Raw genomic sequence first — 19,597 nt, 5'->3', positions numbered from 1 at the left:
CTGAGAATTTGAACATTTGAAAAAGGGCATACTTGGTGGTAGTGGATTGGCTTTGGAAGACCCCCTGCGTGCGAAGAAAAAGGCGGGAAGGGGAAAAAAAGAGGGGAAGTTAGACCTTATTACTCAGCAGAAAGACATCCTGTCTATGTGACTATGCAGCCCCCTGCCTACGTAACTAACATGACTATGCAGCCCCCTGCCTACGTGACTAACGTGACTATGCGGCCCCCTGCCTATGTGGTCAGGTATTAGGCCATATTTTATGAGAAGGCTATTTGCAGGGAATGCCATATCTTGCTAAGAAACAGTTATTATGAAACTACCAGCTATCATTGTATTGGGGGAGCCAAGCGGTTACAGAAAGGCAAAAGAGCAGTTAATTAATTATATATCCTAAAAGCCAAGCAGTTACAGAAAAGCAAAAGAGCGGTTAATTCATTGACACTTTGGGGAAAGGGTCTTTCACTCTCTCCTCAGCAGGGAGCCTGTTTCCTCCTCTCTCTCTGCCTGCCTCTCTTCCTACTTGTGATCTCTGTCAAATAAATAAATAAAATCTTAAAATATATATATATATATATATATATATATATATATATATATATATATAATATGCAGCCATCAAAAGAAATGAAATCTTGCCATGTGCAATGACATGGATGGAACTAGAGGGTATGCTGAGTGAAATAATCAGAGAAAGACAATTATCATACAATCTCCCTGATATGAGGAATTTGAGAGGCAAAGTGGGGGGTGTGGGGGGAGGGAAGGAAAAATGAAACAAGATTGGATTCGGAGGGGGGCACCTGGGTGGCTCAGTGGGTTAAAGCCTCTGCCTTCGGCTCAGGTCATGATCACAGGGCCCTGGAATTGAGCCCCACATCGGGCTCTCTGCTCAACAGGGATCCTGCTTCCTCCTCTCTCTCTGCCTGCCTCTCTGCCTACTTGTGATTTCTGTCTGTCCAATAAATAAATAAAATCTTTAAAAAAAAAAGATTGGATTGGGAGGGAGACAAACCATAAGAGACTCTTAATCTCACAAAACAAACTGAGGGTTGCTGGGGGGGGGGGGAGGGAGAGGGTGGTGGGGTTGTGGACATTGGGGAAGGTATGTACTACAGTGAGTGCTGGGAAGTGTGTAAGCCTGACAATTCACAGACCTGTAACCTTGGGGCTAATAATACATATTTCTAATAAAAAATAATAAAATTAATATACAATAATACACAGTATTATTTACTACAGTCACTATGATGTACATTACATCCCCAAGGCTTATCTTATTAACTGGAAGTCTATACCACTGGACCCCTTCATCTATTTCCTCCACAACCTCGCCTCTGGCAACCACCAATCTGTTCTCTATGACTTCATTTTGTTTTGTTTTTTAGATTCCACATGTGAGGGAGATCATACAGTATTTCTCTTTCTCTGTCTGACTTATTTCACTCAGCACAATATCCTCAAGGTCCATCCATGTTGTTGCAAATGGCAAGACTTCCTTCTTTTTATGGTTGAGCAATATTCCATCGTATACACACACATTTTCTTTATCCATTCATCCCGTTGATGGACACTTTAGTTATTTCCAAGTCTTGGTTGTTGTAAATACTGTGATACTCACTACCATGAGTGTGAGTCTTGCTGGCCACTAGAGCCAGGTGATCTAGAGGTATACCCTGGGTAGCAACTGCAAACCTCAGGGCATCATACGAGCATTCAAGCTCCTTTCCAGGAGATACCAGAAAGCAGAAGCGAGGTAGAGGGACAGCGCAAAGATGGTACCCATCAGCTCCATCTTTGGAGAATACCTTACTAGGCTCCCAGATCCATGTTAAATTAGATGCCTGCCCCTCAGGGCTTTAAGATAAGCAAATGAGCCCCTTTCACAGAAATCTGAACCCATTTCAGTCTGCTGCTTCTGTGCTGAGTTCCAGGGTGGGTCAGTCTACTCGCGCGACTGCTTTAAGAACTGTTTCTCAGTTTGCTATAGCCTTGTGGGTCTCATGGGTGCAAGCTCTGATGGCTTTCAAAGATGGATGTTTTGGTGTCTTGTCTCTTAGATGTACGTCTTGGAAGTTGGGGTGCCAGAAGTGGGGCTCAAACCCTTTGCTCCTCAGGGAGAAGCCTGGGGTTTTGAGTACCCTCCCAATCCCAGGTCGCTGTACCAGGGGTGGGGTTTATGGCAAGACTGATTCTTACTTCAACATAGGTTTTTTTCCTTACTCACCTAATGTGTAGAAGTCACTCAGCTAGTTGTAGGGTTTTTTCCATCTTGAATGGAAACCCCAGACCTTCTCTATGTATGTGTGTACACACACACACAAATATTCATGCTCTTCTAAACTATTTCCCATCTAGGGGCACCTGGATGGCTCAGTGGGTTAAGCCTCTGCCTTCAGCTCAGGTCATATCTCAGGGTCCTGAGATCAAGCCTCACATCAGGCTCTCTGCTCAGCTGGGAGCCTACTTTCCCCCCTCTCTCTGCCTGTCTCTCTGCCTCCTTGTGACCTCTCTCTCTCTGTGTCAAATAAATAAATAAAATCTTAAAAAAAGAATAAAAAAATAAAAAATAAAAACCCATTCTATTAAAAAAAATTTCCCATCTAAAAATATAACTTGAATGTCTTTACATAAACACATACATTTCTATTAATATTTTATGTGCATGCTGAGTGTCCTATTGAACAGATGTTCCAAATCTTTCATAACCTATTTCCAAGTATTGGTCTCACAGGATTAGCTATCCTGTGTTTCCCCTTTACAATACTGTGATACCCCGGTAGGCTTATATGCTTAGAGGCAATAAATTACTATCTAATTCCCCTGTGACTCTGCTACTCCATGACCTGTTTAGTCAGCAAGAATCAAATGTGATGATTCCCAAACTAGTTAAGGACACCTACACTTACTTTTCATTAAACACTATGTAAACCAACAAAATATGACTGCAAAAAAAAAAATCACTGTTCTTTTGAAAACTAACACAGCTACTTTGGAAAGATTTGATACAAAGAAATCAATAAGAAAATTTTTGCTAAGTTAGGTATGGGTGAGATGACCAAGTACCAGGCAGGGAGGGAGTGATCACAGGATTCTCACTCAATTCAGTTAAAGAAACTGAAACTGAATGCAAAAAAAGACAACATAGAAAGCTTTTTTTAAAGATTCTTTCTATTTATTTGAGACACAGACAGACAGTATGAGCAGGGAAAGGGGAAACGGGAGGAGATTCCCTGCTGAACAGGAAGTCCAATGCGGGACTCCATCCCAGGTCCCCGAGGTCATCACCTGAACCGAAGGTAGATGCCTAACCTATTGAGCGACCCAAGTGCTGTGATAACTCAGAAATCTAATCTGCAGGCCAGTTTCCAGAGAAAAGACCTGGCACTGTTTCAATGGAGAATAAATGTACATATATTTTTTCCAATTAAATGCTAATAACTGTATGTACCATTCCCTAAGAGTACTTGTTTAAACTGACTTTTTTAGTTAATCAACCAAAGACTGACCCTGCTAGTGTCAGAGAGAAGGACTTCATACCAAACCGTAATTTCACAGTCATCTACAAAGAGCCACCTTCTGGTGACCAAATTAGCCTGGACCTTTCTCTCCTGAGACCATTTCAGACCTTACATCATAGTTATGTAGTACATCACGGGAGGGGGTCTTGGTTCATAATCCTGGCCATCCTACTCACCAACTGTATACCTTTAGGTCGATCACTTTCCCTGCCTCAGTTACACATTGTTGAAGTTCTTGAACTTTATGATGGCATTCTAAATTGTATAACTGGGGTGCCTATGTGGTTAAGCATCTGCCTTTGGCTCAGGTCATGATCCCAGTCTCTTGGGTTTGAGTTCCACATCAGGCGCTCTGCTGAGCAAGGAGCCTGCTTCTCCCTCTGTCCCTTCCTCCTGCCGCACTCTCTCACTCTCAAATAAAATCGTAAATAAATAAATAAATAAATGAATCATATAACTTAGCCTCAGTGAACAAATGCTATTAGGTAATATTAGTACTCAACTTACCATTTATGCATTTGTTCTCAGATAAACAAAAGTTGCATAACACATGACTAAATAACTCAGAACATCTGTGAATACTGGGTTAGGCAGCGTTTGCTGTGAAAAGCAAACCCAAACTCACAGTGCCATAATAGAGACCCATTTCACTTAACCCAGAATGGTTTTACTACTTTAGGAATGGTTTTACTTTATAGTGTAAATTTCCCAAGTATTCAAAAGAAAGTATTTACAACCCATACATTTATGGTCAACTGATTTTTCACAAGGATGCCAAGACCATTTAATGGGGGGAAAAACAGTCTTTTCGAGTGCCTACTACTGGGACAAGTGAATATCTACATGCAAAAGAATGAACTTGGAACAGCAACATTACACATACACAAAAATATAACTCAAAATGGATCAAAGATTTAAATGTAAGAGTAAAAACTGTAACACTCAGAGAAAACAGGTGAAAATCTGTATGACTTTGGATCGGGAAAAGCTTTCTTAGACATGATACACAAAGCAATAAGAAATATTAGATAAGCTGAACTTGATCAAAATAAAAACTTTCGTGTGTCAAAGGACACTACGGAGAATGTGAAAAGACAACCCACAGAATGGGAGAGAGTATCTGCAAATCATTTGTCTGACAAGGACCTAATAACCAGAATATGCAAATATACTCTTAGAACTCAACAACAAAAAGACAAATAACCTAATTTAAAAACAAGCCAAAGACTTTTGAATAGACATTTCTCCAAAGATGATACACAGACGGTCAAGAGCACATATCGGGATGTTCGACATCCTTAGTCATTGGGGAAATGCGAATCAAAAGCACATGCAGATGCCACGTCACACCCACTAGGACAACTATGGTAAAATAAGAAAAAGAAAAAGAGGAAAAAAAAGAAGAAGAAAAGTGCTGGCAAGAAGGCGGAGAAGCTGGAACCCTCCTGTATTGTCGGTGAGAATGTAAAACAGTGTGGCTAAGGCAGCAAACAGCTCGGTAGCTCCTCAAGAAGTTACACATGTACAATTACACAGCAGTTCTACGTCTAGGGGTATGACACCGACAGAACTGACAACAGATGTTTCTGCCACAACCTGTACATGAATGTGCACAACAGCGCTGCTCGTAACAGCCAAAAGAGTATATACCCAACGTCCATCAACTGATGAATGGATACATAAAATGTGGAAGAGCCTCTTACACAACCATAAAAAGGAATAAACTGTTACATGCCACAACACGAGTGAAGTCTGAAAACATTCTACTCTCAGGTTAAAGGAAGCCAGACACAAAAGGTCATGTGTTATACAATTCCACTGATATGAGATGTTCCAGAAAAGTCAAATCCATAAAAACAGAAAGTAGATTCATGATTGCCAGGGAATAAGGGGAGGGGAGAATTGGAACTAAGAGGTTTATTTTTTGGGTGATGGAAGCATTCTGGAATTAGACAGAAGTGACGTATGTACCATATACACAGTGAATATACTAAAAACCAGAGAAGAGTACACTTTAAAATGGCAACTATTATGCTTTGTGAATTATATTTTGATGAAAAATGAAACAACTTAAATATCAACAAGTTAAATGCTAGGATACATTAAAAAAAAATCCAAAGTAACACTAATCACAGGAACAATGGCATAGCTACATGAATTTCAGACAAAGCAGATTTCAGAGAAGGAAAATTATCAGGCATAAAGAGCAGCATTACATAATGATAAAGAAATCGACTGACCAAGAAGACACAATTATCCTTAACGTATGTGTGCCTGATCAACACAGGTGAGACACAACCTAACAGAACTGCAGGGAGAAATAAACAATTCCATTATCACAGCTGGTGACTTCAACACTTCTCCATCATTAATGGACCGATCCAGCAGCAGGGCAACAAGGATCTGACAAATGCGGACATTCAGTCCAGACATGGCACACTTAACACCACCATCAATTACTGTACAACAGATGTACACAGACAATTTCGCCCAGTAATAGTGCAACACACATTCTTCTTAAGCTCACATGGAACACTCATCAAGACAGAATAATTCTGGGCCACAAAACACAACAAATTTTTAAAAATAAAAATTATACCAAGTATGTTCTCAGACTGCAATGGAATTAAAATCAGTAACAGAAGATAGCTGAAGAAGTCCAAAATACATGGAGATTAAATGACACACTTCTAAATGACAGGAGACCAGTCTCAACAAAATACAATGTAGCAAAATGTGTGGAATGCTGCTTAAAGGGAAAATACAGTACTGAATGCAAATATTAGAAAAAAAAAGATTAAAGTTAATAATCTTAGCTTCCATTTTAGGCAACAACAACAAAATCAAATCTAAAGTAAGGAGGGGCTCCTGGGTGGTTCAGTTGGTTAATCATCTGCCTTTGGCTCAGTACATGGTCCTAGGGTCCTGGGACAGCGCCCTGCATCAGAGCTTCCTGCTCAGGGAGGCTGCTTCTCTGACTCCCATTCCTCCTGCCTGTATTCCCTCTCTCACTGACTCTCTCTGTGTCAAATAGAATCATTAAAAAAAAAAAACCCTAAAGGAAGTAGAAAAAAATAAAAATTAGAGCAGAAATTAATGTAATTAAAACCAGGAATTTTTTTTTTAATCAATAAACCCCAAGTCTGTTTCTTTGAAAACATCAATAAAACAGATACACCCTTAGCCAGGCAAACAAAGAAAAAAAGGTAGAAGACATAAATTACTAATATCAGATGAAAGAAGGGAGGGCTACTGCTAACAATCCCAATCACTGTAAATTCAACCAAACATTTATGGAATACTACACAATTCTCTAAAATCTCTTCCAGAAAGTAAAACTAGAAGGAATACTTCCTAAATCATTCTAGGAGATCATTATTACCCTGACACCAAAACCAATACTACAAGAAAAGAAACTACAAACTAGTATCTCTCATGAACACAGACACAAAAATCTTCAACAAAAATTAGCAAATAAAAGCAAACACTATATTTAAAAATTATACACCAGGTTCATGTAGGATTTATTCTAGGTATGCAACATTAGAAGATGTTCAACATTAGAAAATCAATGTGATCCATCATATCAACAGAAAAAAAATCACATGATCATATCAATGAAGGGAGGAAAAAAAACATTTAACAAAATCCACACCTCTTCATTATTAACCCTCAGGAAACTAGGAATAGGAGGACTTCTTCAACTTGATAAAGAATGTCTCCAAAAATCCACAGCTAAAATGATATTAATACTGAGAAAATAGAAGACAGGGAATCAAGGCAAGGATGTCCCTCCTCCTACTACTATTCAATACTATACTGGAAGGCCAAACTAATGAAATAAGGTAAGAAAAGGAAACAAAAGGTATACAACCTGGGAAAGAATAAAACTTTGTTCACAGATGACATGACTGTCTACAGAAAATACAAAGACTTCACACCCCACACCCTCCTGAAACTAGTCAAGTGATTATAGCAAGTCTGCACAATACACAGTTAAAATACAGAAGTCAATTGCTTTCCAATGATGTATCAGACAAGGGCCAGTATTCAAAATTTATAAAGAATTTATCAAACTCAACATCCAAAGAGCAAAAAAAAAAAAAAAATCCAGTCAAGAAATGGACAGAAGACTTGAACAGACCAAAGAAGACATCCAAATGGCCAACAGACACATGAAAAAGGGCTCCACATCACTCAGCATCAGGGAAATACAAATCAAAACCACAATGAGACATCACCTTACATCAGTCAAAATGGCTAAAATTAACAAGTCAGGAAACAACAGATGTTGGCGAGGATGTGGAGAAAGGGGAATCCTCCTACACTGTTGGTGGGAATGCAACTCTGGAAAACAGTATGGAGGCTCCTCAAAAAGTTAAAAATGTAACAACCCAACGACTTAGCAATTGCTCTATTAGATGTTTATCCAAAGTACACAAAGTGATTTGAAGGGGCAAAAGCACCCCGATGTTTATAGTCAAACTATTGAAAGAGCCCAGATGTCCATCAACAGATGAATGGATAAAGAAGATGTGGTATACATACACACACACACACACACACACACACACACACTACTCAGCCATCAAAAAGAACAAAATCTTGCCATTTGCAAGGACATGGATGGAACTAGAGGAAGACAAATACCATATAGTTTCAGTCACATGTGGAACTTAAGAAACAACAGATGAATATAGGAGAAGGGAAGGAAAAATAGAAACAGACAGGGAGGTAAATCACAAGAGACTTAACTACAGGAAACAAACTGAGGGTTACTGGAGAGGGGAAAGTTGGGGTAACTGGGTGAGGGGTATTAAGGAGGGCACTTGTTGGGATGAGCTCTGGGTGTTGTATGCAACCAATGAATCACGAAATTCTAACCATGAAACTAAAAGTACACTATATGTTAACGAGATTGAATTTTAATTAAAAAATTTAAACAGTCAATTGCTTTCGTATATACCAGCAATGTACAAGTGGAATTTGAAGTTAAAAACACAAGACCATTTACATTAGCATACCAAAAAAAATTAATACTTAGGTGCAAATCTAACAAAATATGCACAAGATCTATATGAGAAAAAGTATAAAATTCTGATGAAAGATAACAAGCAAGGTAAGATGTGAAGTGGAAAGAAAGTCCATAATCTTGGGTAAGAACACTCAATACTGTTAAGAGGTCAGTTCTTCCCAAACTGATCGACAGACTCAATGCAATCCCAATCAAAATGCCAGGAAGTTATTCTGTGGATACCAACATGTTGACTCTAAAATTTGGATGGAAAACTGGAAAACCAAGAGTCCCAGAGTAGTCAACAAAATATTAAAGAGCGGGGAAAAAAAGGAAATTGAGGATTGCCAACACCCAATCTCAAGACTTACTATTAAAGCTATAGTGATTAAGACGGAAGGTGCCTGGCAAAAGAGACAGGTGCTTGGAACAGAGTGGAGAGCCCAGAACAACATCCACACACACAGGCAAAGGCAACTCAATGGCAAGGACAGTCTTCAACAAATGGAACCGAACAATGGGACATTGATAAGACAAAACAAACAAATGAAAAGAATAAAAACAAACTTTTCACACCTTTCCCAAAACCTAAACGTAAAATGCAAAACTTCTTAAAGATGACATAAGAAAAAATGTAGGGATCCTTGGATTTGGCAATGACTTTTCAGATATAAAACCAAAAGCATGATCTACGAAAGAAAAAAATGGATGAGAGGGACTTTGTTAAAATTAAACTTCGCTGTAAAAGACACTGTTAAGAGAATGAAAAGACGGGACGCCTGGGTGGCTCAGTTGGTTAAGCAGCTGCCTTTGGCTCAGGTCATGATACCAGCGTCCTGGAATCGAGTCCCACTTCGGGATCCTTGCTCCGCAGGGAGCCAGCTTCACCCGCTGACTCTGCCTTCCACTGTCTGCCTGTGCTCACTCTCGCTCGCTCTCTCTCTGACAAATAAATAAATAAAATCTTAAAAAAAAAAAAGAGAGAGAGAGAGAATGAAAGGACCAGTCACAGAGTAGAGAAAATATTTGCAAAACACACCCATGGTAAAGGACTTAAAATGTGAAAAGAGCGGTGGCTAGGAAACCCAGTCAGTTAAGCATCTGCCTTTAGCTCAGGTCCTGGGACTGAACCCCACACTGGGCCCCCGGCAGAGAGGAGCCTGCTTTTTTCCCTCTCCCGCTGCCTGCTGCTACCTCTCCGTGTGCTTGTGCTGTTAATAAATAAATAGAATCTTTAAAAAAGAAAAAAAAAGGGATCTGAAAAGATGCTCAACTTTGTATGTCATTAAGAAATTGCAAATTTAAACAAGGTACTATTACATATCACGTAGAATATAAAAAATCCAAAGCACTAGTAATACCAAATGCTAGCAAGGATGTGGGACAACCGCACTCTCATTCACTGTTTGGTCAGAATGCAAAATGGGAGGCACTATGTGAGACAGCTTGGCAGTTTCTCACAGAACTAAACACATTCTCACTATAAGATCAGTAATTGTGCTCCTTTGTATTTACCCAAAAGAGCTTAAAACTAGTGTCCACACAAAAACCTGCACATGGATGTTTACAGCAGCTTTATTCTCTGAAGTGCCAAAACTTGGAAGCAATCCAATCTCCTTCAGTAGGTGAACAGGTACACTGTGCCACACCCACACACGATTATTCGACAATTAAAAGATGAATTATTAAGCCACAAGACTTCGAAGAACCTTAAATGCATATTGCTAAGTGAAAGACCAGTCTCAAAGGCTAAATACTATATGATTCCAACTCTATGGCATTCTGGAAAAGGTAAAAATTAACCAACATTTTTATTTTTATTTATTTTTTAGGTCATCTCTATGCCCAATGTGGTGGCTAGAACTCACAACCCCGAGATCAAGAGTCAGATGCCCTAGCAACTAAGCCAGCCAGGTGCCTCTGAAAAGGTAAAACTCTAGACAGTCAAAAGATCCCGGGCTGAGGGGTGAGCGAGGAGGGTGCAGAGAGAGGAGAAGAAACAAATAGATGAGGTACAGGGGTTTTCAAGGCAATTAAACTAGGCTGTAAGATACCAACAGTAGGTAAATAACATTATACATTTGTCAAAACCCACAGAACTATAGAAAGAGGAGTGAACCCTAATGTAAACCATGGATTTTAATTAATACTGTATCAATGCTGGTTCATCAGTTGTAACACATGTACCACAACAATGTAATACATTAATAATAGGAGATAGTGAAGTTAGAAGAAAAATATCTTCTCTTTGTACTCAGGGGTATTTCCTATCTGAACCCAGTTCAAGTACAAATCCCCCAAAAGGCCAGAAGTTGGGAGATCACAAGAGGTGTTGGAACACAGGAAAATAAATGAGCAAACCAGACAAGCTGCAGGTAGTTAAGAACCATTAACCATGAGAGAAGCAGTGACATCACTCAAAATTAAAACCAAGTAGAGTTTAAAAGTTTAGCTACTTTACTAACTAGCTGCAATCAGGGATGGCAAACAAAGACTAATTCAAAGTAACCTGGGAATTAATCATTTAAAACTTACCAATAATCTGAAATTAGTAGCTTTAATGCTATGAAAATTACATGGAATTTGGAAAGATTGAAGTTCTCTAAACTTCCAAGAAGTAAAGCACTCCTTCCCAGATACATGGACTTATAAAATCACTATATACTATCTCCATGAGAAGCAGAATCCCCAGAACCATCACTCTGTAAAGATGAGAAGTACTAAGAGGGCATATGAAATTTATGAGCTCTGACCTGAAACATGTCCCATTTTATCGAGACAAAAAACCAAAATAGTTAAGCACTAATCTGCACACTACAGAGGGGTTGAAAGACATAGAAAGATTGTGTGAGCTCACGTATGTGTGTGTTTCCAACCATTCTTGAAAACAATGGACAACAGAGATGAATAAATGTCCCTGTATATCCCATAAATATTCCTCAAATATTTATCATGCAACTCCAGCTCTGCTCTAAAACCTGGGGACATAGTCATGAAAAGAAAAGACAAGGTCTCTGCTTTTAAGGAGCAGATATTCTAATGCAGAAATGAGAAAATAAATATGTAAACAAACATTATATTAATGAACAGTGATCAAATAGTGATTAATGAATAGTGATCACAGCTAAAAAGAAAACAGGACACAGTAAAGATCTGAGTGACAAATGGGATGTATTTTAACTTGGATGAACCAGGAAATATAGAACAATGAGTTGAGATCCAAATGACACAAAGGAGCTAGCCACAGGAAGTGTGGGAAGAGTGTTCCCGCCCAAGGTATCAGCATGTATACAAAAATGTCCTTGGAGCTCTTCCCTCCAGCCCCTGCTCTCAAATCTCTGACCCAGCTAGGTGGGGACATAATCTAGGACTTGTGTCTCCCAAAACTCATTCTAAATCTTTGTTCGGTGACTAAATTATTCAAGCTTGAGAAATTAAAAACATATGCTAACAAGATCTTCCCACCATATACAGAGAGATCATCTTAAAAGCATCATGAAACAGTAACACTGAAATTCTAAAAAACTTCTGTTCTAACATTTTCATCAATTTTATATCAAACTCCTTTCTTGAATTTATATACCCATTTGACATATTTATGAAGAGACAAAAAAAAAAAAAAACCCTACATTCCGTAAATGTATTTATCCATCTAACAAATATTTGAGTACCTAATTACACTCTGTTCCAGCTGATTTCTTCTCTTTATCTCTTTTTTCCCCTCAATTTAACACCAATCATAATCTATGTAGGCTTTTAGTTTGCTTTTCAAAATTAATTTCTTGAGCTATTTAAAGGAATTATCCAGTGCTAGAGTTCTCAACACTGGTCACACATTAGAATCACTTAAGGAACTTTTTTTTTTTAAGATTTTATTTATTTACTTGACACAGAGAGAGAGATCACAAGTAGGCAGAGAGCGAGGGAATCATGCTCCATGCTGAGCAGAGTGTCCCATGCAGGGCTCGATCCCAGGACCCTGAGACCATGACCTGAGCTGAAGGCATAAGCTTAACCCTCTGAGCCACTAAGGCAGCCCCTCACCTGAGGAACTGAAAAACAAAAAGCCCAAAGGGCACCTGGCTCGTTCAGCCACTGGAGCATGCAGGTCTTGATCTCAGGGTTGTGAGTTCAAGTCCCATGTTGGGTATAGAGATTACTTAAAAAAAAAAAAAAAGAAATAAAGAGCCCAAGTCCCAGTTTGTGATTAATTTGTTTAAATGTTTCAAGAAAATTGATGCTAAATGTTGTAAGACTAGTTAAATAACAAAAAGATATATTTACATAATACTTCTTGCTCTCAAATTTTGAACAAAGAGCTTACTAATAATAACTTAGTAGGCCAACATTTTATTTAAATAAGTTTTATGGTTCTACAAAGAGTGAATTAGAAAATCAAAAGCAAGGAGAAATGGGCATGATGTTAACATGGGGAAGCAAGAGAAAGCAAGAAAGTATGTGACTGGGAAGCAAATGCTTAGCTCTGAGATCCTTCTCTGAGAGAAGAACAGATTAAAACCTAAAAAGAAAGAAAAGAAGGATCCCATGCACTCAAGGAAAGAGAAGTCCCCCAACATCCCTCCTGCTTTTTCCAATATAAACACACAGCTGGGCCGACTTACCACATCCTGGTTGGTACCGACTTTATCAACTTTTCTATTTAGGCCAAACTTGACCGGTCAATGATGGACGGGCTGTGTGCCAAGTGTACCAATTGTACAACTGACTGTGTAATGGATGAAACTGAGAAACCGGGGTGAAAGTATCAAGAGGCTCTAAGGATAGCGAAAGAGCCAAGACTCAAACGATTACCACGTACACACAAGACAAACTATGCAGATGACTTCTCAGTACAGAAGTAATTCAGAGTGTTACACTGTGGCATCAGCTGACCCAGACCCAGAAGATTGCTGGAGTTCCCATCATGGACATCTCTAACCATATAGACGACACTGAGCGAATGCCAGATGATGATGGAGCCCCTCACTCCTATGTCTTAATAGAGTTCCTCAGCTCTCCTTTACCAACTTTTCCTGTTGCCAGTTCATACAAGCAATTCTCCTTACCCAGTTCCTCTGTTCTGAGCTATGGCTAAAGACACTCACTTTTTTATGTTTTGAAACTGATTATCTTGTACCATTTTACTTTTTGTTGCATCTTTTTATAAATCAGATGACCGCTCACAAGACAAAAAAAAAAAAAAAAAAAAAAGGAATGGAAAAGATCAAAAGGGAGGACAACAACAACAAAAAAACAGTTCTTTTTTGCCGGGAACCCTTCTTACAAGTGCCAATCAGATAAACTATATCTGATGTTACATCGTCACAACTCCTCTATCATCAGGGAAAGTAGTTCACATAAGAAAATATCTCTATAAAATGAGTTCCAGGCTTACATTCCATATTTGGATAATTAGAATTTCATTACGATGTCTGTCTCAAACTGATGCGGAAGAGAATGGAATCTTGTCATCAAGACGTGACATCGAACTAAGAACCCACAGGGTAAGCACTCAGCTCCTGTGATACGAAGACAGCTCCGGGGGATGGGTGACCCTGGGCAACAGTGGCTGACCTGCGGGCCTGCGGCTATCTGCCATCTGTCACTCTTCCCTCTTCCTCCTCTGTCAGCTGCTATCTCCAGCCGCCATCAACAAAGTCCACCTCAAACAGCCATCACTTCCCTCTGGTCCCATTTACCGTAGATAAGCTCCAGGCCAGGCATCAAGATCACCAGCCCTGTGGGAACTTCTTCTAAGGTAAGAGGTGGCCCTATTGGTGAAATGCAGGTGCCAAGGCATGCAGACATTGTGCCATCTTCTGGGCTATTCTTAATGTTCTTATTGTCCCACTTCCCTCAGTTCCCACCTGTGGCCTCTGGAAAGGAACATATTACAGTAGGATTTCCAAGGACTGATGCGTGGGGGTCAGGAGATCTGGCCTGTGATTGGCCCCAACTAGCTGTGTGGCTTTAAAGGAAGTCATCACACCTCAGGCCTCAGTTTCCTTATCTGCAAGCCAGGATGGACTGGAGTCTTTTCAGAGGAGCTGGCAAAGATCACATAGATAAGCACCACCTCATTATACTAACAAGCAAACAGAAGGCCGGAGGCGAGTGATTTGCCCCAAGTCAGACATAAGCAGGCAGAGAGCAGAGCCGAGGATGGGACCCACATCTGCAGGTCACAGCTAATCAGCCAGCACAGTACAAACAGATCTGAGCAGCTGCTCATTCTTCCCCTTTTCCGTTTTGTCCATCAGAATGCATGCTCCCTGCAAACAAGGACACACAGGACCTGCTGCCTGTCTCAAAATTCCCAGTTCACCCAATTAGAACAGGGAGGAGCCTCAAGGACTTACCCCCCCACCCCCACACACGGTTCTTTTACCTATGGAACATGAGGGTACATATATTCACCGTCCAGAGGGCTCCTGCCTTCACTTCTCATGGAAAAGGTCATCATGTGCCTACCCGGGGTGCCAACAAAGCCACAAGTTCCAGAGAGGAACTGACACAGAGAAGTTCGAAGGAGGCAGACTGGCTCAGCACAGAAACAAACTGTCTACCAAGGAAAACTACCCCATGGGGGACTGATTCTTTTGAAATACGTTCGAGTGCATGGGAAAATGGTTTTTCAAGAGCTGGTGGACTGACCAGTCACCTGGTACATACAAGATCACATCCGCATTCTGACAAGAGTGGCTTGCCTGCAGTGTAGACCAGGGGCCAGAAAGACAAGAAAGACGCATGGAGACTGGGTGAGAAGCTTCTACGGTGTGATGGCAAGGGCGCACTGCAAAGGTACGAGAAGTGATGGAAAGATGTATATGGACTCAAGAGGTTTAGGAAGCGAAATCCACAGGACTTGGTGTGACAGACTAGATTTTGGAAAGGTGACAGAGTAGGAGTTGACTTCTGGTTTCCCGACTCCAGGCTAAACGGATGAAGTGTTTACTGAGAGAGGCAATAGAATAAGAAAGGTGGTTTTCAGTGGAGGAGGTGCTCATGAATTCCGTCTTGAACCTGATGAGTCTGAGGGGCCACAGACACATCTGAGAAGAAAGGTCAGCAAGTCCGATACACAGAACTGGTGCTCAGGAGGCGTGTGGGCCAGAGACAGGAATCTGCCTGACCTGCTGATAGGTGGTCATGAAGCTGCACAAAAGGTCACCTAGGGAAAGAAAGGAACACGGGGCTGAGCCCATAATTAGCATTCAGTGGCTACCAGGAGCATGACTTTGCACAGGAGACACATCAGAGAGGTAGAAGAAAGACAGGAAGCAATGCAGAGCATTTGGTCTACTGCGATGTCAAGTAAGGAGACAGAGAAAGGTCAGGTGCGCTGACTTAGAAACAGTTTTGGTAAGAACTCTTTAGTGGAACGACAGGGCCTGAAGGGTGGAAGGTGGGAAAGTCAAGTCAACCCCTGAGCACTGGCTGTGATGCGCGACAGTGACAGGGCAATACCTAGAGGTGGGGCAGTCAAGTGGGAGAGAATCAAACAGGAGCGCATGATGGGAAGGAGTGCAGGGGAGAGGATCCTCGCAGGCTCCTGGAAGGGCGGGAGGGCATGGACTCCGAGCCAGAGTGGAGACTGAACCCGAGGAGGAAGGAGAGCCCCTCCCCGTACCAGGCGAGGAGGAGAAGGGGACAAATACAAGAATGGGCTCATGATCAGCAGGATGGAGGAGGTCCCGTGGGATGGCTGCTAATTTTTCTGTAAAACTGGAGATGAAGTCATATGTTGAGATGGAAGAGGAAGGCTACATGTGATGTCAATAGCACACACCCATGTAAATGGTCTAATTTATCTGTTATGCCACTTTCTCCCCTACTACCAATACCTTATGTCCTGCTCATCTATTATTTGGCTGTCAACCCAAAGGATTTTCATATTTCTAAGCCGAAAAAGTATGATGTTGCCAGTGCCTCTGCCCCAGGTGACCCTTCCCATCTGCCATTCCTGCACTTTGATCACCTACCTCTTTTGCATACCTTTCCCCGTCTATTTCTCATTAGATCTCATAAACATGACTTTTTAAGTAGTCTCCTGCCACCAGTCAGCTCGAACTCAACAGATATGACCATGCAACTTCCTGCTGTAAACCTGACTGCAGCTCTACCGTGAAGACTGCATCAACGTGGACCCCTCAATGTATGCAGTGTCCAAGGTGCAACCGCAGCCCCACCCCATCTGCCTTTCTACCATCTCAGTCTCATTCCAAAATGTGCCAAACAAGACACCTATGTAGAAATACAACCCCGACAGCAAGCTCTCCACTCATTTCTGCCTCGGAACTGTAACTTAACAAAACATCTCTCTGACGGAAACACAAATTGCATATAACCTTTATCTCCAGCTCCCACATAGAAGATCAATACCACTTTACACAGAACAGCTGTTCCATGTATTTTCCTTCTATGTATGAAGGGGTCACGTTCATTAACACTACAAATTGTACATTATATTCAGAAATGTCAGAGCCTTGAAAGAATATGGAATTGCTGGCATTCTAGCCACTTTCCCAGTTTGCTCTCTTCCTACCTCTAAGTCCTACTTTAGAACTGCTATTTTGAGATTTCTATTTTCCGAAGCTGCTTTGACCAAAGGCATTCTGTCAGCTCAGAGTGAGAAAGATGGCGGGGCGAGGAAGTGCGAGAAAATGCTAGGGTTAGGCCCAAAGAAAGCCTGACGAAGTCCAAAGACAGACAAGCTAAAGAGACTTCCGTGCTTTGACGTTCTTTAAGTCTGTGTGTGTGCCTTTTCTTCTTCCAATGACCTCTCTCCTCATCAATCACGTGTCCTTCGTTAACAAAAGGTTTCTGGATCTGAGAATTCACGCTGTGCTCTCCTTCAGACACTCCATTCAATTTACACCTTTTATTACAGTGGCTTAACATCACCATACAAAAACAAGAGTACAATATACCTTCGTCTAGGCATCCCTACATATTAAAAATGATATGGCCACACCGCAGAGGATCCAGACATAAGCACTTTTAAAGCCAGAGTTTGGGAGATGTGATCTGAATGCAAGTATCAAAAAGGAACTAGCTGGTTAACCCAAAAAAGAAAAAAACATATTATGACTTGAAGCCATAAAAAAGTAAGAAATTCAAACTCTTTTCAGAATTTTAGGTACCTACAGAGCCAAAACTTTTTAACACTGAAACCAGCTACTAAATCCCAATCCTTAGAAATTAAACATATACGTTTTGATTGTTTAAGTACAGACCCAGAGGGATACAGAAAACAGATAAAGCTCCTCCTGGCTCTGATTCAAACCTTGGGACATTTTCAAGGCTATGTCTGATGAACCTTTCCTGTCAGTAAAGTCTTTTCAGTTTAAATTTCTATTCTGTAAGTTTATGTCCTACAGTTATCTGCTGCCAGCTTCAGGCTGACCTCACCAAGAGAAGTAGGGCAACTTTAGAAAAGGAGCTTGGTATGCTTTGTAGTACTGGACCAGAACCAGTAAGGACAGTGCAGTCTTTCAGATTTCTCATTCCGGGAGCTTAAGACAAAAGTCAGGCATAAACGTTAGGTTAAGTGCCTTTTTGACCCGATTCCTGGTAAGTACTTGTGTTCAGAGATGTGTTCAACGCACAGTCGCTCAGCTTCTAGGCACAAGGCACTGGGAGGCTTCTGGCAGGCCGGGGGAGCGGCGGTCTGACTGTGCCGCACGGTACCAGAGGCGGGTCCTACGGGTCCGGGGCTTTTATGTTTAGCTCAAAACCACTTGCCCTGAACTTTCAGGCCTTTTCATTCAATGTGCACGATTTCACAGGAGTGCTTTCTCCAGGCTGCACCTAGCCCACCCGAGGCCAAGAGACTCACTGTGAAGTGCAGTGAGGTCCCCGCCGAGGACCCGTCCGGGGCGGGGACAGCCCAGGAAGCCCACAGGAGAAGCCCGAGGAGAGGCCCCGGAGGGCCAAGGAGGGCAGGCCACCCACGGCTCGGCTCCGGGGAGCGGAGCCCAGGCGTGCACCTTCATGAACTCGTCCTTGTCGAAGCAGAGCGTGTCCGGCCCCTTGGGCAGGTTCATCCTACTTCTCTCCATCCCGCCGACCGCCGCCTCTCAGCACCAACACTCGAGCGAGGAGGAAAGGTAGGAGGCTGCGCTCCCCGACGCTACCGGTGAAGCCACAGCATTTCCACCGCACAGAAGGCACCGCTTCCTCTAACATGGCAGCGCCCCTGCCCGGCCAATGAAAGAGGATGCCACAGGCCCGCCTCCGCCTGCCTCCGCCTGCCTCCGCCTGCCTCCGCCAAGAGAGGCGCGCGGGCCGCTACCATCGAGCCAGCAGGTGATGCTGCCCCCGTGCAGCGGAGGGCGACACTACAACCTCGCCTACGTTTCTGCAGGGCAGCCCCGAGGCTGTTGATGCCCCGGTGAGCGGGAGAAGGGAGGGCGGGGAGGGTCAGGGGCGCTCCCTCCCCACCTCGCCCTTTCCCTCGGAAAATCGGCCTGCGAACCTCTTCCAGGACCTTCTCCCGAGATTGTCCCGCGGGAAGCATAGCCGTGGCGGGATGCTGGCCCTTTACTTCTGCGGCCGGTTGTCCAGAGAGGGGGGCGCGTCCGGGTGTCAGGCCTCCGGTCCCCAGGCGCCGCCGCTGCAGCCGCCTGGGCGCGGAGGCCTCTCTGGGAACCCGGCTTTCGCCCTTAGCCCCGGCACCCACCTGCGAGCTTGGCTTCTCCCCCGCTGAGCTTGGCTCCAGCGATCTGTAGGGAGGAAGGTGGTCAGCTGGCAGCCTCGGGTCGTCTGGGCCGCTCCCAGCTCCACTTCAGCTCAGCTGCGGGGCGGCCACAAGTTTGGGTTCTCAGAGCTCTTAAAGAATCACCTCGCTACCGGCCGGCCGACAAAACGCAGCCGACAACTAGATGTGCGAGCATGTTTATGTCCAGTCCGCTCTAGAATGGGCGGAATCGTGTGTTTGTGGCTAGCGTTGGTTCGATCGCCACACCTGCCCCCAATTTCCGAGACCCCCTCCTCCTCCTGCCGTCCACCCCACATTTATTTTGAGATTTTTCTTTCCTCTTCCTTTGCTCTTTCTCCCACT

At 42.5% G+C, this 19,597-nt stretch overlaps 1 protein-coding gene across 1 annotated transcript in view; it reads right to left on the bottom strand.

Annotated features, from left to right (window-relative positions):
• The window catches only part of LOC131816170 (conserved oligomeric Golgi complex subunit 2-like), a 31,205-nt gene extending 12,494 nt beyond the window's left edge, over positions 1-18,711 (bottom strand). Inside the window, exon 1 of the mRNA XM_059148626.1 lies at positions 18,525-18,711. Within this exon, the coding sequence (XP_059004609.1) occupies positions 18,525-18,596 (72 nt within the window). The 5' untranslated portion in view covers positions 18,597-18,711. The remainder of the gene's footprint in view (positions 1-18,524) is intronic.
• Positions 18,712-19,597: the final 886 nt, after the last annotated feature.

The sequence above is a fragment of the Mustela lutreola genome, chromosome 15 (assembly GCF_030435805.1).
Source record: "Mustela lutreola isolate mMusLut2 chromosome 15, mMusLut2.pri, whole genome shotgun sequence".
Taxonomy (NCBI): domain Eukaryota; kingdom Metazoa; phylum Chordata; class Mammalia; order Carnivora; family Mustelidae; genus Mustela; species Mustela lutreola.
Note: the sequence above shows the minus strand (reverse complement) of the source record. Positions and strands in the feature narration are given on the sequence as shown.